Genomic DNA, 26,637 nt, shown 5'->3' on the forward strand with positions numbered 1-26,637 from the left:
CAAAGGTGATAGAGTCGTTTGCATCTCCTCTTCTGTGTGGCATTCGGAAATGTGATTTCCACACAGCCATGGGAAACAGGTTCCCAGAGGCGTCCGCGAGTACGCAGAGAGCCGAAGCTGTATTGGTTGGTTTTGTAATAAAGCGAGTGTAAACTCGGCTTTTCTAGCTGCCGTGTTGTGAGAAGGGAAATGCACAGATCTTGAATGCAAAACCTGGTAGTGCACGCTAACAACTCACTGTCAGTCAGTGGGAGCACACTCGTAACGACGACTGAACCACCTAGCAGTAATTAAGACCACGTGTGCCTCCATGCCTACCAGAAGGGGAAAAAAAATGTCCACTGCTGTCATTCTTCCTGGTTTCTGAGGGATGGGGAAAACCTGAAGTTGCTGAGTAGGTGCCCAAGGGTAGTGCCACACACAGATGTGCGTGCCTACATCTAAGAATTGGCACCACATTGTTTGCTGGCCAGCTCCTTGTTGCGTACCCAAACACCTGCTTTGCCTGCTCACGGCGCGCTCGGGTCTGCAGGGCGCCTGGCAGATCCGGGCCTGAGCCCGTCCGAGGTCCGCATCCCGGTTTGGCCTGCCAGGCTCAGCACAGCGGACGCGCTGCTGCCCGCCCGGCACAGCCTACGGAGGAACGAGCAGCGCCGTTCTCTTACGCGGTAGCTCCGTGAAGGGACTGCCCGCTCCAGTCTGGTTCTTACTCTGCTCTCCAGAACGTGACCCTGTGTTAGAAACGCTCCGAGCCCAGGGCTGCAGGCTTCTCTGGCACGGGGCTTTCTGCTGGCACCTGGCACTGCCCCACTTTGTGGGAGGAACAGAACATGCATTTGGCTTACCGAAACTGAGCAGGATTCAGCTGGGTGCCAGGGTCTGCTCCACTATTTCATCCCAAGGAATTTTATGCCTTTTTTTTTTTTTTACCTTCCATTTTTCAGCTCCTAGTGTTGAGTACCCACTGAAATTGAGGGTCCTTGAGTTAACTTCCCAGTCCCAACCCACTTCAGTTGATCAAACCATTAACAGAAAAGGCAACTAGAGGCAGCCTACTAAGTTTACATTTATTAGGGAAAGAAATCCCATTTAGTACCAGGGGTTTGAAGTTCTCACATCCCTTTTGGAGGCTGCTAAGCTGTACATTTTAAAGATCACATTTATCTCAGACCTCAGAGATACTTTTTCAGACTTGTTCTTTAGGATATGCCTGCAGGGCAGACGTTGTCACCGGAGTGCAGCAGGTATGGCCCTGGGACTTCAGTCACCTTTTGCAAACGCGGTGCTTGCAACTCCAGCTCCAACTAGGTTGACGGCAGTTCATTCTCCTGAGTAGCAGTGCTAATGTACGTCTGGAGGAGGACGTTTCTGTACAAAGTGGCTCACGGTTCAAGTATGAACTCTTAATTAGAAGGAAGAAACCTCTGTGGTTTTCAAATACATTTAATGAATAAAATGTATACCCATTATTCAGATAAAAATAACTTTACAATTCAAAAGTCATACAGCTGACAAAACACAGTAACAGGGTTGCAATCAAAAAACGTGACCCTTCAACCAAAAAACCCTCCAAAAACTCCCCCAAAAAACAAAACCTCAAACCAACACTCCCCACCTTCCCCTGGATTTTCATGTAACCTGACCTTCACACAAAGGCTTTTACTGTCACTTTTCATGTCATGAGCAAAAAGTGCCATTTCACTTGCAATGGGATGAATTTTCAGGTAAGCGTTCAGTGAAAAAAGGTTTAGATTATACAGCAAACTTTAAATTTGGGAATTCTGTTCAACTCTTGCCATGGCAGCAAGAAGGGAGAAGGCACAAGGACTTCTGCATGAAATCTTGAATCTTAATTTCAAGGTACTCCCTCAGTTTAGAAAAAATGCAGTTGTTTCCAAAAGGTGGCCCTCCATGGTGAATGCTTTTTGTGGCACAGCTCAGTGCTGCTGTGCCGAGTTTCCCCTCTGCTGTGGTGGGTGCCTTTTAAAAAAGAAAGCGAAACAGCCATGTATTTGGAAAAGTAATAATCGAGCTGTATTTAAAAGAAGAAAGAATCTCCACTACTGCAGCGTGGCTACTGCTGGTAAATGTCTTTTTAATGGCTACTTTTTCTCAGCCATTCTCTTCCTACGTAATTACACTTTGCTAATATAGTACAAAATCTATTAAAAACCATAAGCCAAGTTCTATATGAGTACAGTGGTAGATCTTTAAATGGATTTACTGTAAATCTCAATCTATTTTCACCTCCACCTGCCAGACACAATGGATAACAAAGATTAAAAAGGGATAATTGTAATATTCTTCCCCTTCCAGGGAAGAGAAAGAGCAGCTATAGTCTATAAATTTTGCTCTATATTATGAAACAGTCACTTCTAAAATTTTTAAAGAAATCTTTTGCAGATGCAGACAAAATATAAATTTCTTTCTGATAGAAAAAAAAAGTAGTTTGAGGCAAATGAGATCAAGATGATGAATCTTTTTAACATTTGCAGAGACACCAGCTACTGCCTTAGAAGCAGTGGTGTAGGACCGAAGGATGAGAAGGCTCAGCAGGGCCACCTGATACTGCTCCCACTGTGGCAGCCAGTGTTAAGGGCTTCATCAGTCACCTTACACCACTTTGATCAAACCAATACAGCCAAAACAACGGAGCCTTTTTTGCCTGCCAAGGGCCCAACCACTGCCTTCCTGTGTGTCCTAAATGGAGCTGAAAGTAAATCCTAAATACTCCGCAAGTGAACTCTTTACTTCGTGAACCAACTTTGGTTTAGGAGCACATGAAAAGACAGAAGTAGCAGCCTAAAGGGATTTCGTATCTGCTACTGTAAAGACAAATTAAGAAAACCCCACAGGACTGGCGGCTCTGCGAGAAACAAGGCAGTGCCTGACTGACGCGTTCAGTGGCAGAACGCTTGGCAGACCAGGAGGTGGTTGGATTGAGGCTGGGAACTCAAGAACTAAGATTGAGGCTTTGACCCCAACTTGCAAGTCTTATTTAGGTACAACAGTGCTCCCCGGTCGACTGATTGCAGATGCCATCTGTGCAGCAGCATTAGGCGGGGTGAATTAAGGACAGTTTCATGCAGATTTTCAGCAGTAACTGTCCACAGAGGGCCAAGGAAAATGCTCACAAATTAAAAGTTGACACCAGACACTGTCACGACAATCTCATCTACTCGTTGCTGAAGTCCTTTACGAGGTCACTCCTGAGGGCGGAGAGATGATACTTACTATCCTGTATAGCTGAAGTATCCCATGTCTGAGGTGCAGAAGAGGAGAAGTTGTCTAAAAAGATGCTGGCACTGCTGAAGTAGTGAAGAAAGAATTTCTAGCGCTCAGCCTTGGCTGCAGAGTTTAATTTTAACTGTGTTAAAAATAGAAGGAAATGATAGGAGCCTTAACTAAAAAATTTACAGCTAGAGTACTCATGCTGCGATCTCACTGCGGCCCCTTTCCACTCCACTTCTGCGCTGTGGTGTCAGCGTGCTGCAATGTTCTCATTCTGTTCTGAGCACCCCTCTACCTACACGCTTTCACAACCACTGACCTCAGCAGCACCTTCTCAGTGATTTATGGCCTTGTGTGTATGCTCAACACGTTTGTTTTTTTCAGTAAAGAAAAACAAAATGGGTTTTCACTCAATTCTATTCTCAAACTGTGTGAGGGAGAAGATGGAATAACATGCTGGTGGTCTTTTTGCCCTTGTTGCCTACATCTTCCTTGCAATGCTGTTTACAAATACTCCAAAGTTCATTGGATTCCGCTTCACGTAATGGCCATATAAAACCAAGTTACATCAGATAGGAAGTCAAGCTTTATTGACCCAAATGCTTAGGAGCTTACCTGCATTGGGTTGGGTGTTCAGTGCAAGTCATCCCTGTCCCCCTACAAGCTGCAAACTTTCAGGTAATATATCGATAGAGAGAGAATTCTGTTGTGAAACACTGTGAGGAAGGCAATAAAACACAAAATCCTAAGTTGTCACAACCTGTGATTCGCTACACCTTTCTCTGCCCATTGTGATGGCAAATTTAAACTCCCATCTAGAAGAGCTACTGGACCAAGCCAGATCAGTAATAAGGGATGGCTGCAGCGGGATCACAAAACCTCCAGAAATGCTCCTTCCTTCTGACTGTGCTCCAAGACACACCCCACATCGGGCTGTACAGCCTGAATTTTAACTGTAGTAAAGCCAAACCTGCAGCAGGGAGCAAAGTGCTCAGGTGCTGCCATGAGGCAACAAAGATGTGACAGAAGGTAGAGCTTAGTGAGCAATGCAGTTGAGTGTCATCCTTATGAGTACTGAGTCGTCCCTCTAGGACTGTCCTAGTCCCAGACCCTTAAGATCTCTTGTATAGTGTACAGGCATTCCACAAGTACCTGCAGCATTGGCTGCAGGTTACAGAATCATGGAATCGTTTAGGTTGGGAAAGACCTTTAAGATCATCGAGTCCAACCATTAACCTGGCACAGCCAAGTCCACCACTAAATCATGCCCCTAAGCACTATGTCTACACGTCTTTTAAATACCTCCAGGGATGGCGACTCAACCACTGCCCTGGGCAGCCTGTTCCAATGCTTGATAACCTTTTCAGTGAAGAAATTTTTCCTAATACCGAAGCTAAACCTGCCCTGGTGCAATTTGAGGCCATTACCTCTTGTCCTGTCGCTCGTTACTTGGGAGAAGAGACCAACACCCACCTACAACCTCCTTTCAGGTAACTGTAGAGAGCACTAAGGTCTCCTGTCAGCCTCCTTTTCTCCAGGCTAAACAACCCCAGTTCCCAGTTCCCTCAGACGCTCCTCACAAGACTTGCGCTCTAGACCCTCCATCAGCTTCGTTGCTCTTCTTTGGACACACCCCAGCACCTCAATGTCTTTCTCGTAGTGAGGGGCCCAAAACTGAACGCAGTATTTGAGGTGCAGCCTCACCCGCACTGAGCACAGGGGGACAACCACTTCTCCAGTCCTGCTGGCCACACTATGTCTCATACAAACCCGGATGCAACTGGCCACCTTTGCCACCTGGGCATGCTGCCAGCTGTACACAGTTATACATATAGATGGAGAGAGACCCTGCCCTTTGCTTTATCTCTGTGTGTGAGGTCCAATTCATGACCCTGCAAATGACTCCATCTCACCTACTGGCTTTTCCCCAAAAAAGACTGGTGCCGGACCCCACATTACTCCACCACCTACACAGGCAGCCAATTATTTCATGCCATATCCATTGTCTCATCACAGCCTTTGGAGAAAGGCCTACAGCTGGGCTAATTACTTAGAGCTGTAGAGTTGTACTACCATGAGCTAATCCTAACAACAGCACTTGAAGGCCAACAGTTTCGCTGTAGGGAACGCTCCCTCCATGCACAGGCATTTTGTGTACGCACAAAGCAAAAGTTCTTTTGACATATGGTCTCATCAGCCACAGCTTTAATTATCTAAAGCATTTACACCCACTAAGCAGGCACAACCATCAGTAAGTTGTATTTTACTTTCTCATTTCTAAAGCTTGAGAGGCCATATTTTCAGATTGGTCTTAGAAGCCACTAGGTTTTTCACACTGAAGCTCAGAAGCCAATGTCATGACTGGAGTTACACGACAGACACTGGTCAGAGTTGCCAACATCAAGCTGTGCTTGGATACCGAGAGACATCTAGAGAGACACAAGTCCTTGGCTCAAGCTGCAGCAAGGAATACCGAGTCCCAGAGCTGCTCCCACTCCTTTGAGGACGAGATGGCATTTCGTCTGAGCTCTGGCCAAACTGACACAGCAGTACTGAGCTGGACACAGTTTAGTTGTCTTGGATTTGACTCATCCATGTTATTTTTTGGTCTAAATCCAAGCTAGTTATTTTTGAAGTAGACTGCAATAAAATACAGCTGCTGTGGAACTGGCTTCGTCAGAACTGTAAGTTTGCAGGTGTTTAGTCCACAATATGTAATTGTATGTGGGCAGTCTGCCGAAGCGCCAGAGAAAGTTATTTGGTTGAGAAATGCAGCCTTTGCACAAAAGTTCCATCAGGGCTTTTAGCCCAGAGACTTCAGTCTTAATTCAATCCAGCTGCCACACAGGAACCATTATAATCAATGAACAAAAAGCAGATTTGCACCGTCAGCAGCAAAATGCCACTTTACGCACCTACATATTTGAGAATCCAAGTAATGCTCCTATTCATAAATAAGAGGCTTCCAACTGAGCATGTAACAAATGAAGTACATTGATGCTGGGCTACAACACACTTGGAAAAGCTGGGGGCCCCTAGAAAATAAAGTACGATTAGTCAGAGCTGGGCTTTCACCGCCAACAAAGTCACTAAAATAGCGTTGCATTCTGTGGCTGGCTGCGGCCTGACAGCTGCCACCACCGTCGTGTTACCTGAATAGCTATTTATGCAAGTTTGACACCACCTTAACAAGGAGCAGTTTTTCCTCTCCTTCGCACCGTTCTGGCCCAAAACGTGACACAGCAGCGTTACCCGCTTGGACAGTTACCATAGGGCGCTGTCATATTCACTTCTCATGTTTGGTATGAGCTTTTTCTTTCTGGTTCCAAGTAAATCAAAGCAACACAAATGTAAATTCTTACCGCGTTTCACACAGAGGCAAGTGCCCCCTGCTCATCTGCGGTGTTTTACCTTTGGTTTGCTCATTAATGGAAGCAGCCCGAGTGCCATGTACCCTCCATTTCTGCTGATAATGCTCAAAAGGTGCAAGGCAGAACACACTGTAATTATCTAAATCGGATCTGGCCACCGCAGCGACATCACTGTACTGTGCCAGAGCTATCTGAGTTAAAAGAAAAGAAAGAAAGAGGAAAATCCAAATATTCTACTGATAACCACAGATGCCGTTTAAATGTTACTAATGTAATGGGAGCCGTCAGAAAAACTGCAGGCATGACATAGCAATTTCAGTAAATACAGCACAGTAAATTGCTTATTAAATCAAGCTGCCCTCAAACAGGAGCTGTGGCTACAAATTCAAATGATACAATGACATAATTTAACTGCACCAAATCACACTGCTCCCATCCTGAGATTTTAGAGCTGCTTAAGAGAAGCTAAAAAACCTCCCTCGAGCACAAAACCTTCTGTGAGGCATAAGCAGAGCACACAAAAGGACAGCGAACGGAACGCGTATGCGCTGTCCTAGATGGTCTACTTCTCTTAGTAAACAGAACTTAACCTCTTGAACTTAAACCCTCGGACTCTGCGGGATGCAGAATGTTTGTTTGCAAATGTTCCTCTCTGACAGAGCGAACAGACCACTCGGGCGTTGTGCTCGGGCCAAAGAGCAATTAGAAAGGCGCTGGTGGCAGAAAGGCTGTTCAGGCTCACTGTCTGGCCCCTGCTGATGTCCCAGGTCCGCCCCAACCACACCACGTGTTCTCCCATTCTTGGAAATGTACCGATCCTACTAAAGGGATCAAATCGCATCTGAAAGGCAAACGCACAAAGCAGGTACAGCAGCACACCACTGAATTCATCAGACTTTGTTTTACCAAGTGGTGAACCCTGATGAAAGGGGAAATAACTGAGTTGTGAACCAGACACTCTCAAGGATGTATCTGGGAGTGCTGGTGGGAGGGAGAGCCCGTGCCTGCTACTGGGAATCTTCTCATCGCCACGGAATACAGCTGAGAACAGCAGCTCTTGTTTCTGTCCTTTCAAACCCAGGTCAGAAGTTACCAGGACAAAAAAGGCAGTCCATCTTTCACATCCGAAACTGCAACACCAACACCTCACCTTGATCTCATTTGAAATCCTGTATTTTTCTTTAGGGCATGCATGGACAAGATCAAATACAAGAAAAATGCCTAGAATACCGTAATAAAAAGGCAGTAAGTAGGGCAAACAACACAGCACATGAATTGCAACTGTCTGTGCACTTCCAAAGATCTGCACATGTAAAGGATGACGCTGTTCTGAATGAAAGTTGGCGAGTGCTTTAGCACAACTGATACAAACCGTGTGTGTGTGAGCTGAGACTAACCTACAGAGCATCCAAAAATGGGCAAAGGTAAAAAAGAATGACTACAACTGTTTTAAGACACAAAGTGTTCACTTTATAGGTAGGTTGTAAAAAAAAAAAAAAAAAAAAAAAAAAAAAAAAAAAAAAAAAAAAATCAGGTTGAAATTGCCAGAAAGATTCCTTGTGATAGCAGAACAGCTGAAAAACCACTCAAAGGCTACCTCATTGGAAGTGTGGTATTCACAGTTTGAAACATCTACCAGGAGGCTGGAAATTAACTTTGGTATCACTGAGCCACCACCTGCAGGTTTTGGAATAGATCTGCCACCCCAAGACACTTCGTTCGCGACTGACGCTGAGAAAATGCACAGAAGAGGGACCGCTCTGGTCACACTCGTGTGAGTGTGGGGAAATCCAGACCACAGAGCACTTCCTTAGTCTTGGAAAGAGCAGCATAACAGTGTCCCCTGGGGCCCTACCGGCCGGGCCACACCTTGGACCACAGGCATGTGGGGTTTTTTGGGAAAAGATGTATCATTGGTGAGAGAGAAGACAACACATCATCCAACTGGAGGGAAGAAGCTCATTAAACAAGCGTTTGGCTGAAGAACTTACGCACACAGAGGTAATTAATCTCCAAAGATCAACGTTTTCAAGCTAAATCCCAGGTTCTGCATTTTGAAGACAGGAAGATGCGATTCCTGCCAGTGGTTTTTTTTTTGCTGGGTACTAGACATTATGCTGCTATCACAACTAAGAACCACAAGTCTGATCCCGCTCAGGAATCAAGTAATATAAAGTTACACGTATAATTGTCATTTTTACAGTCCTGAGCCAGGGTCACTGCACTCCTCCACCTCCTCCTTCTGGGGAGCTGACAGACAGAGTTCCTGTTTACCAGGGGACATGGTGCACAAACACTGTTGTGACCTTGCAGCAAGAAGTCTTCCACGCGATTCCAGATTTCAAAGGCTGAATTTATCCTACTGGATGTAGAGCATAAGCTCTACTACAGCTTATGAGGTGAATCCTCCCTTTCCTCAAATTTACAGATGCTTTTTTGAGCAATCCACATTTTAAAATCCCCATGTAGCTTAACAGACCCGCTAAGATCAAGCTGCCATGGCGTTGTACATTTTTGAAAACACATTGAAAACAATGTTTTCAACATTTGTTGAAAACGCCAGTGAAAATTAACAGTCTCAAAAGAAATCCTATCTACCCAGCAAATAACGATTCTTATTTTACAATAAAAACAAAGGAAGGGAGGGTTCACATAGTAACCTTACTGCCTCGAGCACTGGTCTGTGGAATTCTTTATTTAAAAAAAATAATAATTTCTTTTTCATTCAATTTTAAGAAGCCCTTCAGAAAAAGGATTGGATCGCTTCTACAATTTAGCACTTGCTTCTGAACCACTAAAAGTTAGCTGATCACACTCATTTGGTACTTCTGCTCACATCAAGTTCCTACCAGCAGAGGTGAGGAGCAGAGCAAGCACTGAAATCCGGCATCCACAATGCTGAAACACTTTCCACACACACCACTACTGAATCCCTTGAGGCCAGGCCTGCGAGTACAGCATGAAAGACAGCACTACTAGTAATAGTGGGAATGGGGGAGTAGGGAAAGAACTCACCATGTCCCAGGACAAGTTTAAAAAAAAAAAAAAAATTTTCATTTGCTCATCGCCCATTTACAACAAGAACGCAGCAGAAAGAAGGAAAAGGCAGAGCTCTCTTAAACCTCGATAACTAAGATTTAAGAAAATACCCACAGCCTCAGCTTCAGATTCCAAGGAAGCTTTTGAGGCGAAACAGGGTGGTGTGGAGGTCAGTAGGTGACTTACAGGAGGGTGATGCAATGGTGCCCTCAAAAAATAAACAAGTTAGAAGTGAAAGCAAACCAGAGAGTCAGCTAGGAAGCAGCGTGACCCCCAGCCATCAGGGAAGTGAAGACTGTACAACAAACAAGCAAAGACCAACCCAGAGAAGTTCTTGAGGTGATTTTGTTAGAGGTACACTTTGGGATTTTTGTTTTCCTTGGAATAGCCTACAGCAGTCCAACACAACAAATGCGTCTCAGTTTGTAGATTAAACGTACAACTTTTCTGAAGCATCTAAAGGATTTAGGCGCTTAAATTGCACTGCAAATTCCACAGGAATTTGACCTGTAATTAATTAAACTCTTCTAGAGCATCTTTGTTTTTTTAAGTCCTTTTCCCTTGCAGTATCTGAGAAAGCATGTTTCAAAATCAGAATGCGATTAACTGGAGCATCCCACGTTACAGAATTACAATGAACAGGAAAACTAATATATGCAAGTGTGATTTCCGATCTCTGTTTCTTCAGATTTCCTGGAGTCACTGTTAGTTTCTTTCCTGGACAAAGGGGTTTCAAGGCTTTCTTGAACTAAGCCCCTAAGCGTAGCGAACTGCAGCACACTGGAAGCACAATTATTCTACTAAGATAAGATGAAATGCAGTAGTGATGCACCAATTCATCATGTTTGGGTTCTTCTAATGAAGCCTATTACTCACAGAAGAGAATTTTCTCAAGCAGTTAGTCACCAGCAGACAGCTTTCCCTGTTACTCCTTCCTTTTCTACAGCTGGTGAATAGTCTGGTCCTTCCCTCGCCATCCCAAAAGTGCAATATTAGGAAAAGTCAACACCTAAATTAAAAGTAAACAAACAGCATTTAACTTTCCCTTAACCAAAATAATTAACAATAAAACAGAACAGCTTTCAGGAGCAAGCTAACCTTTTCCATTAAAAAAAAAAGACGACAAAAATAGCCTGCTGTCCTTTTAATACTACTGAAAGATATTGAATACCTTTCTTTAGCTTATTAAAATAAGCATAAAACCAAAATACATGCTAATTACAGCTTGCATAGAAACATTTTGGTTTGTACTTTGTGCAAATCTTACTAAATAAGGCATGCTTGAGAGCTTAGGTAGCAATGCAGTAGTTATCAAAGAATGCTGAGAAACTGCAAGGAAAATTCCAGGCAGTCTGCAATCCACATCCACTTACACAGTTCATTTGACTTCAAAGACCAACAGCTGATAGCTGCAGATCTGTCTGCAACATAAGGCAATATGGTATGTGTAGGGTCCAGCACCTGCTTTTGGCTAGTCAGGGGCTTAATACACATAAGATCACTTGAATTCACAAAACCTGAGCCGATAGTTAAAAAGAGGGCTTCAGATGTGGATTGGTAAGAAATTTCCCTGTTTCAGGGAAAAGGAAGGGAAGGGGGGAAGAGGACAAAGACATGAAGAAGCACAACCCTTCCCATCAAGAGGTTTTGTGCAAATTTTGTGTATGATTTTATACGCTGAACTGTCCCCATGGGGCGAGGTTTTTCCAAACAGTCTTCTAACAAGTTATGCAGAAGAGTATTTCTGGAACAGGAAAAGCTGCAATGTGTGCCTCTCGTAGCCAACCTACAAGTGTCTACTGCAGAAATTCAACAGGAATCAGTGACACTGAAGAATGGTGGCTGTGTAAAGAGGAGGAGATGAAGTAGGAAGCTGCAGTAAGAGCAGTATCAGAAATCTCTCAAATAAGTTATGTAGCACAGAGGGAAATTATAAGGCCTAATATAAGGTAACATGGAATAACATTTTGCTTCCTTCTGCCCCCTCCAAATCAAGTATTTTCAGGAAATATTGAAGTACAACCTTCTTTTGTAAGCAGCTTTGCATTAAAAATCTTTTTAAACTCCAAAAGCTTTTTAAAAATACATCTAAAAAACCCACTAATAATAATCCTCTAAATCTCCCAGTATTTTGTAACATAAAACGGAATGTTCCTGGGTAAGAGCTGCCAGCTCCTTCAGGAATTCTGGGAAAAGGGCAGCTGCGAGTACGGCATTCCTCACGTGCGCAGGAAGGCCGGGATGAGCCAGGCCTTTCTTTCCTTTATTTCCCAGGAAAGGCTGGAGTACAGTCGGGTAAGCTTCGGAGAGGTTCCTTCCTTTCCCTGCGTTGCTGCTGTGCCAGACATTACCTAAATCCAGGAAGAGAGGAGAAGAGGAGAGGAAAGAAAAAGGAAAAACAAAAGACTCAGTATATTGAGCACACACAGTATTTGTGCAGTGTCCAAACCCAGTTTACAAGGATGGTGTTCAGAGCTGTGGTTTGCAGTACCCAGACCGTGCAGGGAGACACTCCACTCATCCAACATTTTAAAGTTCTGCGTGGTCTGATTCTATTGCATTTTTTATTAGCTCTCTTTCCCCAGGTTATGTATTATTCAGTTCCAGCTCTGATGAGAGAAATATGTGGGCAGAAGAGTAGTCAAGGGAAAGAGCAATATGGATTTACCTTACGAAATAGCAGATAGTATCTACCCATCTAGACCCAGCATGGTTATCTCAATTTAAATGATACTGTGCTCTAGCCCTTCACCAGATCAAAATATCATTTGGACTTTACTTCTCTCTCTCCTTCTCTAGCCTCTCCCCATGAATCATGATGTAAATGGGTTTGAGGCCGAGCTATCACATCGCCATGGGAGTCTGAAGCATGCTAGAAACTAAGGGAAAAAACACTTGAAAATTTGATTTTTCTACAGCTGTAGGCCTCACTAGCTACGCTTACCTTTAACTCCCTGTAAAGCAACTAAACATTAAAAAAAAAGAGCAAGTGAAAACCACCGTGTGCTCTGCTATATGATCTCTGCTGCTAGAGTTCAGAGGATCAGGGCTCAAGCATCGGAACGCATGGAATTACAGCGACAGCAGCACTTAAATTTCAATCAATCGCTCCTTGTCTCAACCTGAAGCAGAATTGCACTTTAATTAGATGATAATTAATTTAGTGAAACTAAAAGGTGACAAAATGTAACACTGATGGAAATAAATACTTTACAAAGAAAAATTAACCTGCAGAACTCTCTGCCACAAGATGTCATTGAGGTCAGAAGTGGAGACAGACAAAATCCTGTCTAACTCACAACTAGATGTTCTCAGGAGCTGTGTAAGTAAATCATTTAAAAAAATAAAAATAATAAAGGATTGCCATATTAACTAAACATAACTGCAGATAAGCTCAATGCTACATTGCTGCATCAAGAAGAGGTTTCCCTTGAAGTGCATGCAGTTTATGTTAAAACAACTTGGCCTCAGGTTGCACCACCGTTTTTTCTGAAACCTCTGCCAGCAGCTACGCAAGGACCGGCAGATGAATGCCTCGCTCGGCGCAGCAGAGCAATCCCTCTGTTCAACAGCTCTGCACTTTGGTTCTTTCCCTGTACTTCTCCTAAGGCACCCGTGGAATTACCTGTAGGCTTCCAAATACGCGAAAGAAATGTTTGTCTTAATCATCTAACAGAGTTGTACTTTCCTTGAGTTTCGAAAAACCTTTCCAACTCCAGACTTATCAATCATTCATATTGTTATTCTACAAATTTTTATCTACTAGAGACAGCATACAGGAATTTCTGTTCTGTGGAAAATTCTGACTGGGAGGAAAAACAACTTAAATTATGAATTACAATAAGATAAAGTTTTGAGCTTCCCTTGAAGATTTTTTTTTTTACTCTTTTCTAACATCAAAAAGTGTCATAATTAATATTTCAAGTTTTTTAAATAGTTTAACCAATATAACCAGAATGCTAGTATACTGTCAAAGCGTTTCTTTTTTTTTTTTTAAACTCTGCTCTTTAAAAAGCACAGAAATTGATACATTTCCCTAAACATTTTGATTTAGATTTAACTGTTTATTGAGGGAGGTGAAGGGGAAGGAAAAAAGCACAGAAAGCTGGTCTAGGGAAAAGAGATTTTTTGTTTTTTTTTTCTTTGACCAGGCTTGTCCACTTCTATCTAGGGCCAGGATGCAAACTGAATCATACCATTGAGAAACTGAGAACATGAGTACTCTGGAGATGTTGGTATCAACGCAGTGAAAGAAGGGCAGCATTTCATATGGGATCTACACCATGACAGGCCTACACATCTAACCCTAACCCAAGCTAGTGGGTAAGGAAACCACATACTACTGCAAGCAGAAAATAACAAATTGCACATGTCCACTTGAACACCTTCAGAGACTATCACTGTTAAGAGAAAGGAAATGCTCTGGAATATTTCAGTTTTACATTCGTGATCCCCACTAAGTCTGGCTGCCGTTTTTCAGATGTCAATTCTGTAGGATGCCAGTTATGCTCAGACCTGTAGAGAAAACTGTGAGGTTATTCACCACTACCATTTGGGGAAACAACCCTCAGAGAGCAGCTAAATCACTTGACCCTCAAAGGTGGCATTCAAGTTAATGCAAAGAAATCCTACAGGAGATACTCTTTTTTTTTTTCTTTTTTCCATTTACCATTAGTGTATCAGTTCCTACCTTGCACTTCTTAATCAATGTAATGAACTACTGTGGGTTGATGGACTAGTGGGCCAACTTGCCCCAAGAATTACAACTTGATTGCTTGCATCACCAGTCTTGTTGGGAACCAAGTCTGCAGTTACCTAGACATTTGTTTACTCTCCATCTATTTGTCAAGAGGTGCCTTCTTTACAGGAGTTGCCACAACACAGAAGAAAATGTACCAACAGAGTGGCTAAGCACCTGGTTTCAAATTCCTAAATAATGACCAGCATGAGTCAACCTGGCAAATTCTGAAGCCCGCAGAAGAAAACGGATGTAAAATAGGAAGTATAATACATTCCCCATGGCATTTATTTATATTAAAGTTCTTATTGCCAGCACCTGAAAAAAAAGGACACTAAATGTTGCCTCCTAATCTTTTCCCCCACATGCTAGCTACAATACCATCTAATTGTAAGGCTTTCTAATCTATGGCACCAGAATGTAGAAGCCTAAAACATTACTGACATTTGCAGTACACAGTTCCTTTACAGCAGGCACCTTCCACAGACTAAGTCTTGCAGAAGCAGCCTTAGCAAGATCATAATTTTGCAGACTAGATGTACTGCAAGCCTTAGAAATGCAAACCATGCTGACTAGAGATTAGGTAAATTGTTATTCAGAGCCTCAAAAAAGGGAAACACAATTAAAATGGCACATAAAAAGTCCCACTTTGCACACCTATGGAAATCCAAGAAAAGTATCAACATCTTCACAGAGCTATAGGCAGGGCGGGTGAGTATTAATGACTCCCAGGGATGAGCGTGCACGCCCCTGGAAATGCAGCCTCTCTTGAACCCCGTTGCTGAGTTAGCTCTTAATCACGGAGGTCACTGCTCTCACTAAATTTGACACATCCCCATCACATGGGAAGCTGGCTTTTAAGGGAAACCTGCACCCAACATTGCTTGCTCAGCAGCAAGCTGAGAACGAGCATGTCCTCAGGGCAGGACCCCAACTCTACCAGTTGCCTGTCTGCTTCTGGAAAGTTCTTAGTTAGAACGTAAGATTCTTCATTTTGCTTATTTTTACTAGCTTCCCCCATGGCTTCCCCTGCTAACTGTCAAGACAGGCGTAGCAGGCACTGTGCTTGAGAAACAGCATGTGTTTCAGAAGTCCCTGGAAAGCTGGCTTGTCAGGATGATGCCTTCTTAACTCCCTGCTGCTCTTGAAGTGTCCTGGCTTTTACACCCCCCACCCATCCCTTTTTTTGTTTGGTTTTGTTTTTCATTCAAGAAAGCACATTCAAAAGTTTTCTGGCTAATATCTGTCTCGTTCAGTAGTAGCCCAAAACGTGATACGAAGCCTTATTCAATTGTTGCAGAAACCAATTCATTCTGGACTTCTATCCTCCCTAACATTTATCAAAAAAAGAACCAATGACTAGCTGAAGGTCAGGCTAAAAATAAAATGAAATCATGCACATATGCCTTCTCACCTCATGCCTTGAAAGCAAGTTTGTTTACGGCCAAACTGACAGCGAGCCAAGAGCTGATTTTGTTACTCCTTTAAACAGACATTTTCTGCAGCAAATGAAAGCTTCTAAAGAAGAAAGAATATCCAAATAGATCCATGTACTGTGGCCTGCTGAGCATCATCAGTTTGAAGTCAGAAAGGTGCACCTGGTTAATGATAGTCACAATGCACCACCCCTACTTTTAATCATTCTGAAGAAAATGAGAGAGGTAGCTGGTGAATCATTCCACCCAGCACTACTCCGAGCGCGGTTAACACTCACCTTTGGTTAGCAATTCTTCCGTGGCGTCAGACATGTCCGCACGAAAAAGCAAGTACTGTTGGGCCTCCAGGAGAAGACCTGGGAAGTCTTTTTCAATGGAAGCAAAATGTTCAATTTTATTTTTCACAGATGCCAGCACCTGCCAAAACAACAGTAACCATTACTTCTTCCTCCCTTGCTCGCAGCGGAGCCACAGACTGAATATTCAGGCTTTCTCTAGCTACATTAGAATAGAGCTATGACAAAAGTTCTGGTCATACAGAATTTCCAGTTCTTTGCACAAATGTAATTAAAACATCGAGATGAGATGAGAGGCTCTCAGACAGGTGGGAAAGCAACACGTGGAACTGAAAAGAGCTAACGCAAGGTTTAATGAGACACCAGAAATACTGTTCCAATAGGCATGACTAACGCGTGTGCTCAAATACCTGATAAAGTGACCGCACACTAGGCTGAAACACCATGTTGGTGTTGAGTAGAAAGGAGCGAAGAAGAGGCTGTGGATAACTGGCCAGCTGAGTAATAATCCCAATCAGAAGCAAATTTACATGCAGGGAATTGTCCAGCATGTTCTCCAGCTTCGACAACACTACGCTGATGAATGGTCCTGCAAGAAAAGAAGGAACCAATGCTTTTGTTTTCACAGAATAAAAATCCTAAGACCCAGGAAACAGGCATTTAAAGGAATTTTGATCATCATAACCAACCAAATTAGATCTCCCACATGCGAATTAAAGCCAGCAGGGAGAAAACCCAAACTGTACCTCAAGAGACAAAATAGACTTAACAGAGGTGTTAAACCTTTTGTGAGCAGAAGCACTTTCACTTGCTAGCCAATGAGTTTACATTAATGGCATATTTAACATTCCTAACTATTCTACTTCACATGTGCCAATACAGATTTAGCCCAGTATGTTGTGGTCTACTGTTCCATTTCCCTTGAAGTTAGTTGGAATGATACCTCTAGCTTCAATGAAAACAGAATCTACCCTTTTTACTCTTGTTGTGGTTTGTTTCTATGTAAGGACTGGCAAAGTAAATTATTGGTAGTGTTCCTGTCTTATCAAAAAACTGTGGTGTTCTAAAGAAAATATGAAAATGCTACTCCAAACATAAAAATCAAGACCTGTGATAGTTCACATCACAAGAAAAGGCGTTTTCAGTACTGCAAACAGTCCTACAAAAGCAGGGAAGTCATTAAAATAGATTTATAAGCAAAATTCTTGGTTAGACATAGGCTTTATCATTTAAACGTCACCAATAAATAATAGCTTTAGTTTGTGTATTCATGCTGCAGGATAACCACTGAAATACAGAAGCATCCACCATGGAAGTACATAAACCCCTAGTGCTCAAGCCTACGAAACCTTGGCAAGGCTGAGCATGACTTTAGCCCAATACCACACAACAACGGCCAATACGGCCGGTGAGATGCTTGAGGCAGTCTGTAAGAGCAACCTGATCACCAGTGAAGTCTTAGAAACAGCCCCCATCCCACACCCAGTCCCGCCACACTATTCCGGCTGTGTAAAAGCCAGGGAAAACAAGCAGGAGAATCCCTGGGTGATGAAGTTACAGCACTGCTATCTTTGAATATTCCACCCTAGTCCCTGGCACAAGACACATGCCACGGGCATTTCTAGAGTCAAGAAGGTGGCTATAACCCAACCTCATTCCAGCTCCTCTCAGCTAGCAAACAGCTACTGTGTGAGCGACCTGGGCATAGTTTATCCCAGTTTAACAGGCCTGCTGTAAAGCGCAGCAGAGGCCGAAGCAGTTTTCTGGGCCAGCGCAGCAGTAAGGGTCAAATCATAAGCGCCTACATTGCCACTTCACCCAACAGAGCAGCGCCGAAGGTTGAAGTCTGTCATGTTTTATAGCGACTGCGAGTGCAGAGCAAGCACTCCCTTGAGACTCATCTGTCACGGCTAATGCCAGCACAGCTCCACTCACCACAGAAAAGGTAGGAGGGCCAGTGTTGATAAGGCTGTTTGTGGCTGCTACCTTTCAACCACCATGTCACAGCCATTAGAGTGAAGGCTGGTATTACATCCTGCAGGAAATCCCCACCCCAGCCTGGGTACCCAACAGAGCAGCCCCAAAACCTTCTGTTGAAATACAGTTTCCCCTGTCCCAACATAACCTACTGCTTTCCCTCTCATGTTCACAGAAACATTTTCACAGAGCTCCTAAGGACCACGGTGTAGTGGGAGCTCTACTGCTTCAAGAGGGATTGCAGGAGAAGGAGTTGAGATATATTGCTGTTTGTCTCCTCTAGGTCAGACTTCAAAGCTGAGTAGGTAAAGCTGAAGCGAGAAGGGTTTGGGGCAGGGAATATAAATTCCTGTTCTTGAACACTATGTTCTTTCTTGCTCAGAGAAAAATAGGGATGATAGTGTTTAATGCTTTTAAATTGGACGTAGACACCAATAGGACATTTTCTTCATAGATCCATACGCCTGAAGAGGGCATCTTTGCACTGCTGACACTTACTGGGTGTGGGAACATCTGTCTAGTTATTTGATTCTGTAGACAGCCCCACTGCATGACGGCATCCCAAAACAGTGAAAGCAACCAAAAATCCTTACCATACACATCTACAAGCCTAATATAGCATTCTAAATTAAATATGTTCTTGTATTTGAAAGACACTGCAACCTCAACATTTCTGAGGTATTGTTAGGAGCATCTCCTTACTTGCAATCACTAACATCTCCATTAAAGTAAGGTAAGCAGCCTAAGAGTAAAACATGTTGTGGATGGGGAGCAAACAGCAAGGCTTTTGCCTTTTGTTTGTTTGCTTGTTTGATTTGTTCAGTGGAGGTTGGTTTTTTTTGGGGGGTGGGGGTGGTGTTTGTTTTTTTGGTGAGGGTTTTTTTTTAAAGGAACAAATGGAGGGAGGGACTGGATGAAGAATGAGAGACAGGGACAACATTTTTGAACTACATTTGACATCAGGTAATGAGAAACAGAAAGGTTTGAATGTGATTAGTTTCTGGTACAAGGAAATTGCCACCACAGCAAAAATAGCAAATTTATTGGAAAACAGGCTGAATTTTTCAATTAAGAGACAGCGCCAGGCATGCTGGCCACAGCTGACCAGGAAGGGTTGCATTTCAACAGACACAAATGAATGTTTTCCTCCTCCTTTCAAATGAATGAGAACTCAGCTTGTAGAGGTTTTGTTTTGGACGAGGAAACCTAGATACATTATTATTTTTTATTATTTGCATTACTGTGGTATCTAGGAGACCTAATTAAAGACCAGGAGCCGGCAGTGCAAGAAGCTGCACAAATACGGATCAAAAGCCCACTCTAACCTCCCGTGGCACTGTCATTCCTGCATGGCTTGGACAGTCTGCAGAGATCAAGCTTAAATTGCTGCCTGGCACAAGACAGAAAAGCATACCAACAGCGAGGGCAGACCTAGCACTGGAGGAACAGGATGCCAGGGCAGAGCATGGAGACAGGCACGTACCGACATGGCAACAGTGCTGCCACCTCGTGCTAAAATCTGAAATAGCAGAGAGGACAAATGGCAACGTGATAACCACATCCACAGCATCAGAGATGCAAGCCACCAGAAAAACAAATTACTTACATGGGTTCTGTATATTAGAACAGTTACTTCAGTCTCATTTCAACTGCAAAAGCTTCCTCTAGAATGATGGAGCTCGGACATATAAACAACATAACCCCTGCTCAAGATTTTAACCAATTACCAAAAAAAAGCAGCCAAACGAACCCCGGAGCAACCACCATTTGCTGTCACCACTCTGATTGCTCTGCCCTGCTTTCCCGTTACATCTCTTTCACTCTCCTTGGGCCGGTCTCAGCTATTTGGGCGATACCCTCTTTAGTGCCAGGACTGCTCCTTGCTCTATGCTGTGCACTGCACAGCATGATCTCATTTCACCACCTTTAATAACCATGCCTTCCCGTATTTGTTATGTACATAATTAATAGGACATTCCACCTGTAAATGGCGCGCTCTGGCTCCTCGCAGCATGCTTGGGAGAGACATCCTCCTTTGGTCCGAAGGGAGATGACATGCTCTCCACAGAAGGGGTGTCTGCTGAGAAATTCTCAAAGTCCTCCTCCTCCTCTGCAGGAGAGATAGGGTCAGGAGTATCCAACTTCTGCTCCTTCAAGCTTGCACTGTTTGGATCCAGTTCTTTAATAATTTTGTCATACTGTGCAATGAAATCCTCACCATCTGTGCTCAGCAGTCTTACACTTAAGTTACGATCTGCCTCCTGAGGGGAAAGCTTCGACTCTAAGTCTGGCTGTGGATCAATCTCAATCATTTTCTGGTTTATTTGTTCTTTCATTACACCTTGAGTCAAGCTTGAATTTCTCTTACTGTGCTCATCCAAGTTCGTTTCCAGCTGGCTCTTTGCAAGAGGCCCATTGACTACAGTCTGGCTTTGGACATCGTGTTCTCTTGCTACGTTTAAAGTCTTCTCCTTGGAGTTGTCATCATCTTGAGTATCCTTCTGGGCACATAACCTGTAAACCATAACATCATCCTGAAAGTCTGATTCCTCTACGTAAGATCCTTTGATGAGCATGATGGCATTTTTTTTCATTTCTTGAATGTGTTTTGGTGGCTCTGCAGGTGCCTGCATCTCTGTGCTTCCCAGATCATCATACCGTTGTGGTGAGCTGACATCAGAACCAGGAGAAATCCCTGTGTCATAGCTATCATCCCACTCTAGCTCCAACTGCATCTTCTCACCGAGTGGAGTTACTCGAGAGGAGCTACACACGCTAGGTGTTCTTTGCTGGAGCCAGAATATGGGGTGTTCCACATCTGTACTGTTCTCCTCAGCAAGTGTTTGGATAAAGGTGTCTGGATCAGGGTTTACTCCATCATACAAGGCAGACCAAACCTTACAATCTTTCAGACACTGGAGGATGGCTTCTTCAGCTTCCCCCAGGTACTGCAAGTAGCTGATGTCCACAGCTCTTCCATATTCCACAATGCAAGTAGATTCAGAAGACTGCCTAGCAGAATCTGAAAGTAAAGAAGACTACTCGTACGATGACATAATAAAACAACCCAAAAGTTCTCTAGCAAGGCAGCCATTAAGGCAAGGCAGCTAGAGTCTTTAGTCCCAACCATCCAATAAGGCAGGGAGATCAAAGCATAAAGATTAAAAGATTTGCTCATAAACATACATGACTTCTTCCTATTGCAAAGACAGAGCTGTAACTCAAGATTTCTGAGACCAGCCTACATTCAAACCTTAAAACAACAGCAACCACTCAGAAGTAGCAAGAGTTGCAGTCATGTATACGTATGTTACTTTCATGAATGCATATTCAAGTTGGATAGCTGTTAAAATAAGGTTTCAATAGATCTGGACATGTGGAAGGAACTAAATAAGCTTTCCAGACCAGGCTTGCCCAGTTTCTTGTTCTCCACGTTTCCTCCCCCTCCCAGCCTTCACCAACCTCCTCCCATGAGCTGCTACCAAATCAAACTCAATTCATGATGTGATCTTCCCCTGAGCACCAATTACCTTTAGTTTGTGCTGCTTTTGTCCATAGAATATAATCTTTTCCTTGGCTTTCAAGTGTCAAGGTGATGGCAGTGGAACAGCAGACTGGTGTCAGGGCAAGCAGTTTTGCAGCAGATACAGAGTAACAGTCTCTCTCTTTCACAGCCCACCGCTGGCTCAGCATCATGTGGTTACATGGGATTAGATACCTGCAACAACAGTGTCCAGAGTTATTTCATCAAAGAACGGTTTGGGTTGGAAGGGATCTTAAAGATCACCTAGTTCCAAGCCCCCTGCCACGGGCAGGGACACCTTCCACTACATCAGGTTGCTCAAAGCCTCAATCAACCTGGCCTTGAACACTTCCAGGGATGAAGTATCCACAACTCCTCTGGGCAACCTGTTTCATCACCACCCTCAGAGTGAAGAATTTCCTCCTTAGCTCTCATCTAAATCTCCACTCTTTCAGTTTAAAGCCGTTGCCCCTTGTCCTATCACTACATGCCCTTGTAAAAGTCCCTCTCCAGCTTTCTTGTAGGCCCCATTTGGTATTGGAAGACTACTAGAAGGTCTCCACAAAGCCTTCTCTTCTGCAGGCTGAACGGCCCCAACTCTCTCAGCCTGTCTTCATAGGAGATGTGCTCCAGCCCTCGGATCATCCTTTCATGTTAGAGGAAGCAACAACACTCAAAAAATCCCTCCCCACCTTCCTGACCTCTACAAATCAAAAGAAACAGTAATAACAGTCTTGACAGTGATCCATATTCTAAACCTCTCCGGAGCATGATACCTTGACTCTTTATATTGAGAAACTACAGTTTGATGAGGAGCTGCCAAGACGAGTAGAGACAGGAGATCAGTTGCATCAGAACAGGGAAGTGAACAATCCTTTGCAGGTCAGAGCAAACTTGCTGTAAGAATGGATGGAGAAGGATGGGATGGGCAGATGTCAAAGGCCAGCAGGGTGGTTTGGTTCTGCTATGAATGAGTTCTGTCTCAAAATCCTTAATTTATTTGTTTTCCTGGGAAATCCAGAGACAGCCAGTTTATGTGTGCCAGGCAAGCAGCCAGCAAAAAGGAGGGAAAGGTTACCAAGGTGTTCTACTGCACTAGATCAAGATTGAGCTCTCAGGCAGAGGAGAGAATAAGCTATGGGGAGTACACGGAATAGAGGAAGCACAGTCTCGTGTTGAACTTCTTTAGAGCACTTTCGTTCAACTTTTTAAGAGCACTTTATTAAGAGACTCAGTGTTAACTGGGCCGATGTTTTGCCATTTAAAACGCAAACAAATTCTAAAGGATTCTCTAAATAAGCAAAGAGAATTTTAAATATAGCACTCTACTGCTGTTAGAGTGGCAACACACTTCAGTTCACAGAGGTCCTAACAGCATTCCCAGGCACAACAACCAGAGCTATAGGGAACTTCACCTTAATGCCTGTGGGTGGAGGGAGAAACAGTATCTGAAACGGTCTTGTGATCTACAGTGCTAAAAGCACAATTTAGTTACAGTAGTATTTCCAAATAAATAATCAATTCTCGTCTAATACACACACCAAAATTATAAGTGAGCATTCTGAAGCAACGCATAGAATCATCAGTTAAAAGCAAAAATAATCAACGCATTTAGTACATTACATAACAGTCTACCTACAACAGTTCAGGAACCTGAAGTATTCTCAGTGAGAGAGTAACCAAAAAGGTGGAAAACCAACAGGAGAGAAAGTGGAAGCTGCAAATAAGTATATAGCTCTGTATCACAGTGTATATAATACACTAGAGAAAACATGCAGGAGAGAAGAATTATACATTTAGAAGCAGGGAATAAGCAGTTCGGAGGTGATAAATATGTTCTTAGCTTCTCTTCTCTCACTTTTATAGGCATAAATCACAAGAAAAACCTCTTGCTCTTGAAGATCACAGGACGTAAATCACACTTCTTCAGGTCTGGTAGACTTTTGTCAGGATCATAAATATTCTTATCTCTGTGGTTGCTTGGATTTCTGTTCTCTTGGAGAACTCTCATCCAGCTCTGCATCCATAGGCAGAAACTGTATGTCCCAGAATTAGGGTGAAGAGTGGAAAAAGGAGTTTGGGTTTTACCTTAAAACTAGCTGTAACATCACATCTTCACAATGTAAGCCAATAAGTGTTCTGAACAATGCCAAGGAGACCACACAGAGCTGGAAAATGATAAATGGTGTCAGTTTTTGATTTTGAAATTGTACCTTTCCAAACCTTACTGCATATGACATTATAAAACAGCTCTGACAGAATATCATGCTTTATAAGACACTACTAATGCGATATTTCATTTTGTCAACACCTCTATGGGATTTTTTTTTTTTTGAAGTTGTCTTGAACCATACACATAACATGTTACATTTTAACGAAATACAATCCAGAATTTTCCTTCAAATAAGCTATTTTTTAAAAAGCAGTAATTTACTGGTCTTTAATATTATTCAAATTTATTAATTTAACTTAACTCAGCATGAAGTGAACTCTAACTTCCAAGATAGTGTGTTAGTTTTTACCTCTGACATAGAATTTGAACCAACTAAAGATCTTTTCTGAAAGAAAGGTTATAAACCATCTCAAGTTTCTGTTGCTTTAAGTATAAGGAATTATTAGTGTTCTGCAAATTAAGCAGCTGAATGCTTCTATACATGCAGCTTAATGCACTGACATAGACCAGGACTAAACAAGTAATTTTCATCCATACTACTATTATGTAGTAGAATCTACTCCATATGGAGGGTTCACAATCCCTCCGTTACAGGTCACTTGAACAATCAGGGACAGTGGCAAGGCATGATGATCCTTTCTGTGAGACCAGGAGAAAGGAAAGAAAAATAGGCTTCATCATTGGAATTGCATGCTTGCCTTTTTGGCAAAGGTCTGATCAAATATACCCAGAACTATGTATTTCAGTAGTCACACTCTGCAGAGACAAGAAAATCATACCCATTCTGTGACAGGAATCCCAATGCCACGCTAGCTTAAGGACAGGCTTGAAACATGGACTCCTACAGGCTTTTTTAGTCACTAATTAGACATGCACCACTTTCAAAGCTTTCATACAGTACACTTCTACCTGCCAGACCAAAATGGTAGAAGCATGAGCTGTAAGCTTTCACTGGTTTCCACAGACCACAGCACGATTATCTACCTGCACATTTCCTTAGGCACATTCTCCTGTGCTTCTCTCTCCTGGAAACGATATGTCACGGCTGGCTTAGACTCCAGGATCAGGCTGACTCTTGTGAGAATTATTTAGCATAAGCTGACCCTTTCCTAAAGTTTCAAGTTGGTGTTTAAATCTTGCCTCTCCCTATATTAATTATGTAAACTCAAATAACTAATATATGAAATTAATTGCATTTTTCAGTAGCTAACAAAAGAAACACATTAGGACAAAATAAGGAAAAAGCTACGGACCTTTCTCTACCTCATTTTTTCAGTCACTGAAGATCCTTTGTAATTCATTCAGGGTTAAATCCAGCATCCTGCCTGAGCATGGCTTCTCTTCCACACTGTGGAATTTCCTCCTCTTTTCTGCAGTCATTCCCCTTGCTCCCACTATTAAAACGTTCTGTTCTAGCTCGGCAACAGTACATCGCTATGTTCCTCTCTTCAGCCCATGCTTTCTCAAGAATGTCAACTTACAGACTCTTTGTTTCACCATTTCCAGTTCCCTCTTTCAGATAAGTGACTCAGCTCTCCTACAATATGATCAGCTGTCCATGGTGACCAAGACCAGATGAATGCATAGGTTTCTTGAAAAAAAAATATATACATATGTGTATTCTCCCCTTACTTGGTAGGTATATCTGTGGAACAGTTAAATAAAGTTTAAGTGAACCTCACTTTATAGCATCTGAAAAGTAAAAGTTTCTTTGATTGCCTTCCCTGGTCTGATCATTGAACTAACACCTACAGAAGAACAAAGGAAAGGGAATAAGCAGAGAGAAGAGAAACGGGGAACGCTCATGGACTGGCCTACTGTGAGGCAAAGCAGAGCTCAAACTTGCTGCCTTGCCACCGCTGACCACTGCTTGTACTAGGAGTCACCAGTTAGTCCAAGAGCTCATAGCTACAGAAAGAGATGAAGAAAGCAAAAGGGCAAGAGAGGAAGAAATAACCAGAAGTGGAGTTCTTAATAGCAACATGGGGGCAGAGTTGAAGAGCTTCACAAGAAGCTTCTGGAAGAAGTCAGATCCTTGCACGAAAGGTGTGTTTTAGCCAGGGGACATGGGGGAAAAACAGGAATTCTCTATTCCTCTGTGAAATTTACTGGGAGGCAAGTCTAACTTTTCTTCATACTGTGAAAGTTCCAACAAACTGCTACTACCTTAAATTTTCCTGTATTCAGGAAATTTTTGTTTATAAGGAAACATTACTCATTTATCTTTGCAACCACATTGCAAATGAGGAATCATCTGAATAAGCAAAACTAGTCTATTTCTGTATTTTGTAAAAAGAAAAGACTTAAAATATGCTCAGAAGACAAAGAGGATAGTATTTTTACAAGTCCTTTTGGCCATCTGTCTGTACATAAGTTTAACCCTGTGAATTATTAATAAGTATTTCATCAATAATAATGCATGCAGCTTTTGTGCTACAGAAACACACAGAAGGCTGCAGTCCTGGCTTTCGCACTTGGCCAAGCTCTACTGCAGAAAACTCATTTAGCATCACAGAACCATTTTGGCTGAGATCCTGAGTTGCTCAGGGCTGCAGAATTCTTTACAATTCTCATCTCGATTGCCTATGGAACAGTAATTAATGATTAGCAGAGACAACAGCATTTGCATTTTTGTTGACAGACGCTGTTTCAGTTTTCAGAGTTAATCCATCTTAGACACGCAGTAACAGCAGCACGCATCTGTATGTGCATGCACTCACGTTCCTCGTTAAGCTACTGTCCCTAATACACAAAATTAATGCACATGCTGGTGCTCTGGCTTCTCTTCTATCTGCACTAAAACGTTATTCTTTATTTCATCCATGAAGCTGTGCATCACACAAGATTCAGCCA

At 42.8% G+C, this 26,637-nt stretch overlaps 1 protein-coding gene across 1 annotated transcript in view; it reads right to left on the bottom strand.

The window, feature by feature from the left end:
• Positions 1-11,741: 11,741 nt before the first annotated feature.
• Positions 11,742-26,637, bottom strand: part of FHIP1A (FHF complex subunit HOOK interacting protein 1A) — a 39,238-nt gene continuing 24,342 nt past the window's right edge. The window contains 6 exon segments of the mRNA XM_086612503.1: positions 11,742-11,992; positions 16,094-16,232; positions 16,522-16,700; positions 20,070-21,110; positions 21,619-21,806; positions 23,700-23,779. Coding sequence (XP_086468629.1) covers positions 11,742-11,992; positions 16,094-16,232; positions 16,522-16,700; positions 20,070-21,110; positions 21,619-21,806; positions 23,700-23,779 — 1,878 coding nt within the window.

Source organism: Tauraco erythrolophus, chromosome 5 (assembly GCF_009769465.1).
Source record: "Tauraco erythrolophus isolate bTauEry1 chromosome 5, bTauEry1.pri, whole genome shotgun sequence".
In the NCBI taxonomy this organism is placed as follows: domain Eukaryota; kingdom Metazoa; phylum Chordata; class Aves; order Musophagiformes; family Musophagidae; genus Tauraco; species Tauraco erythrolophus.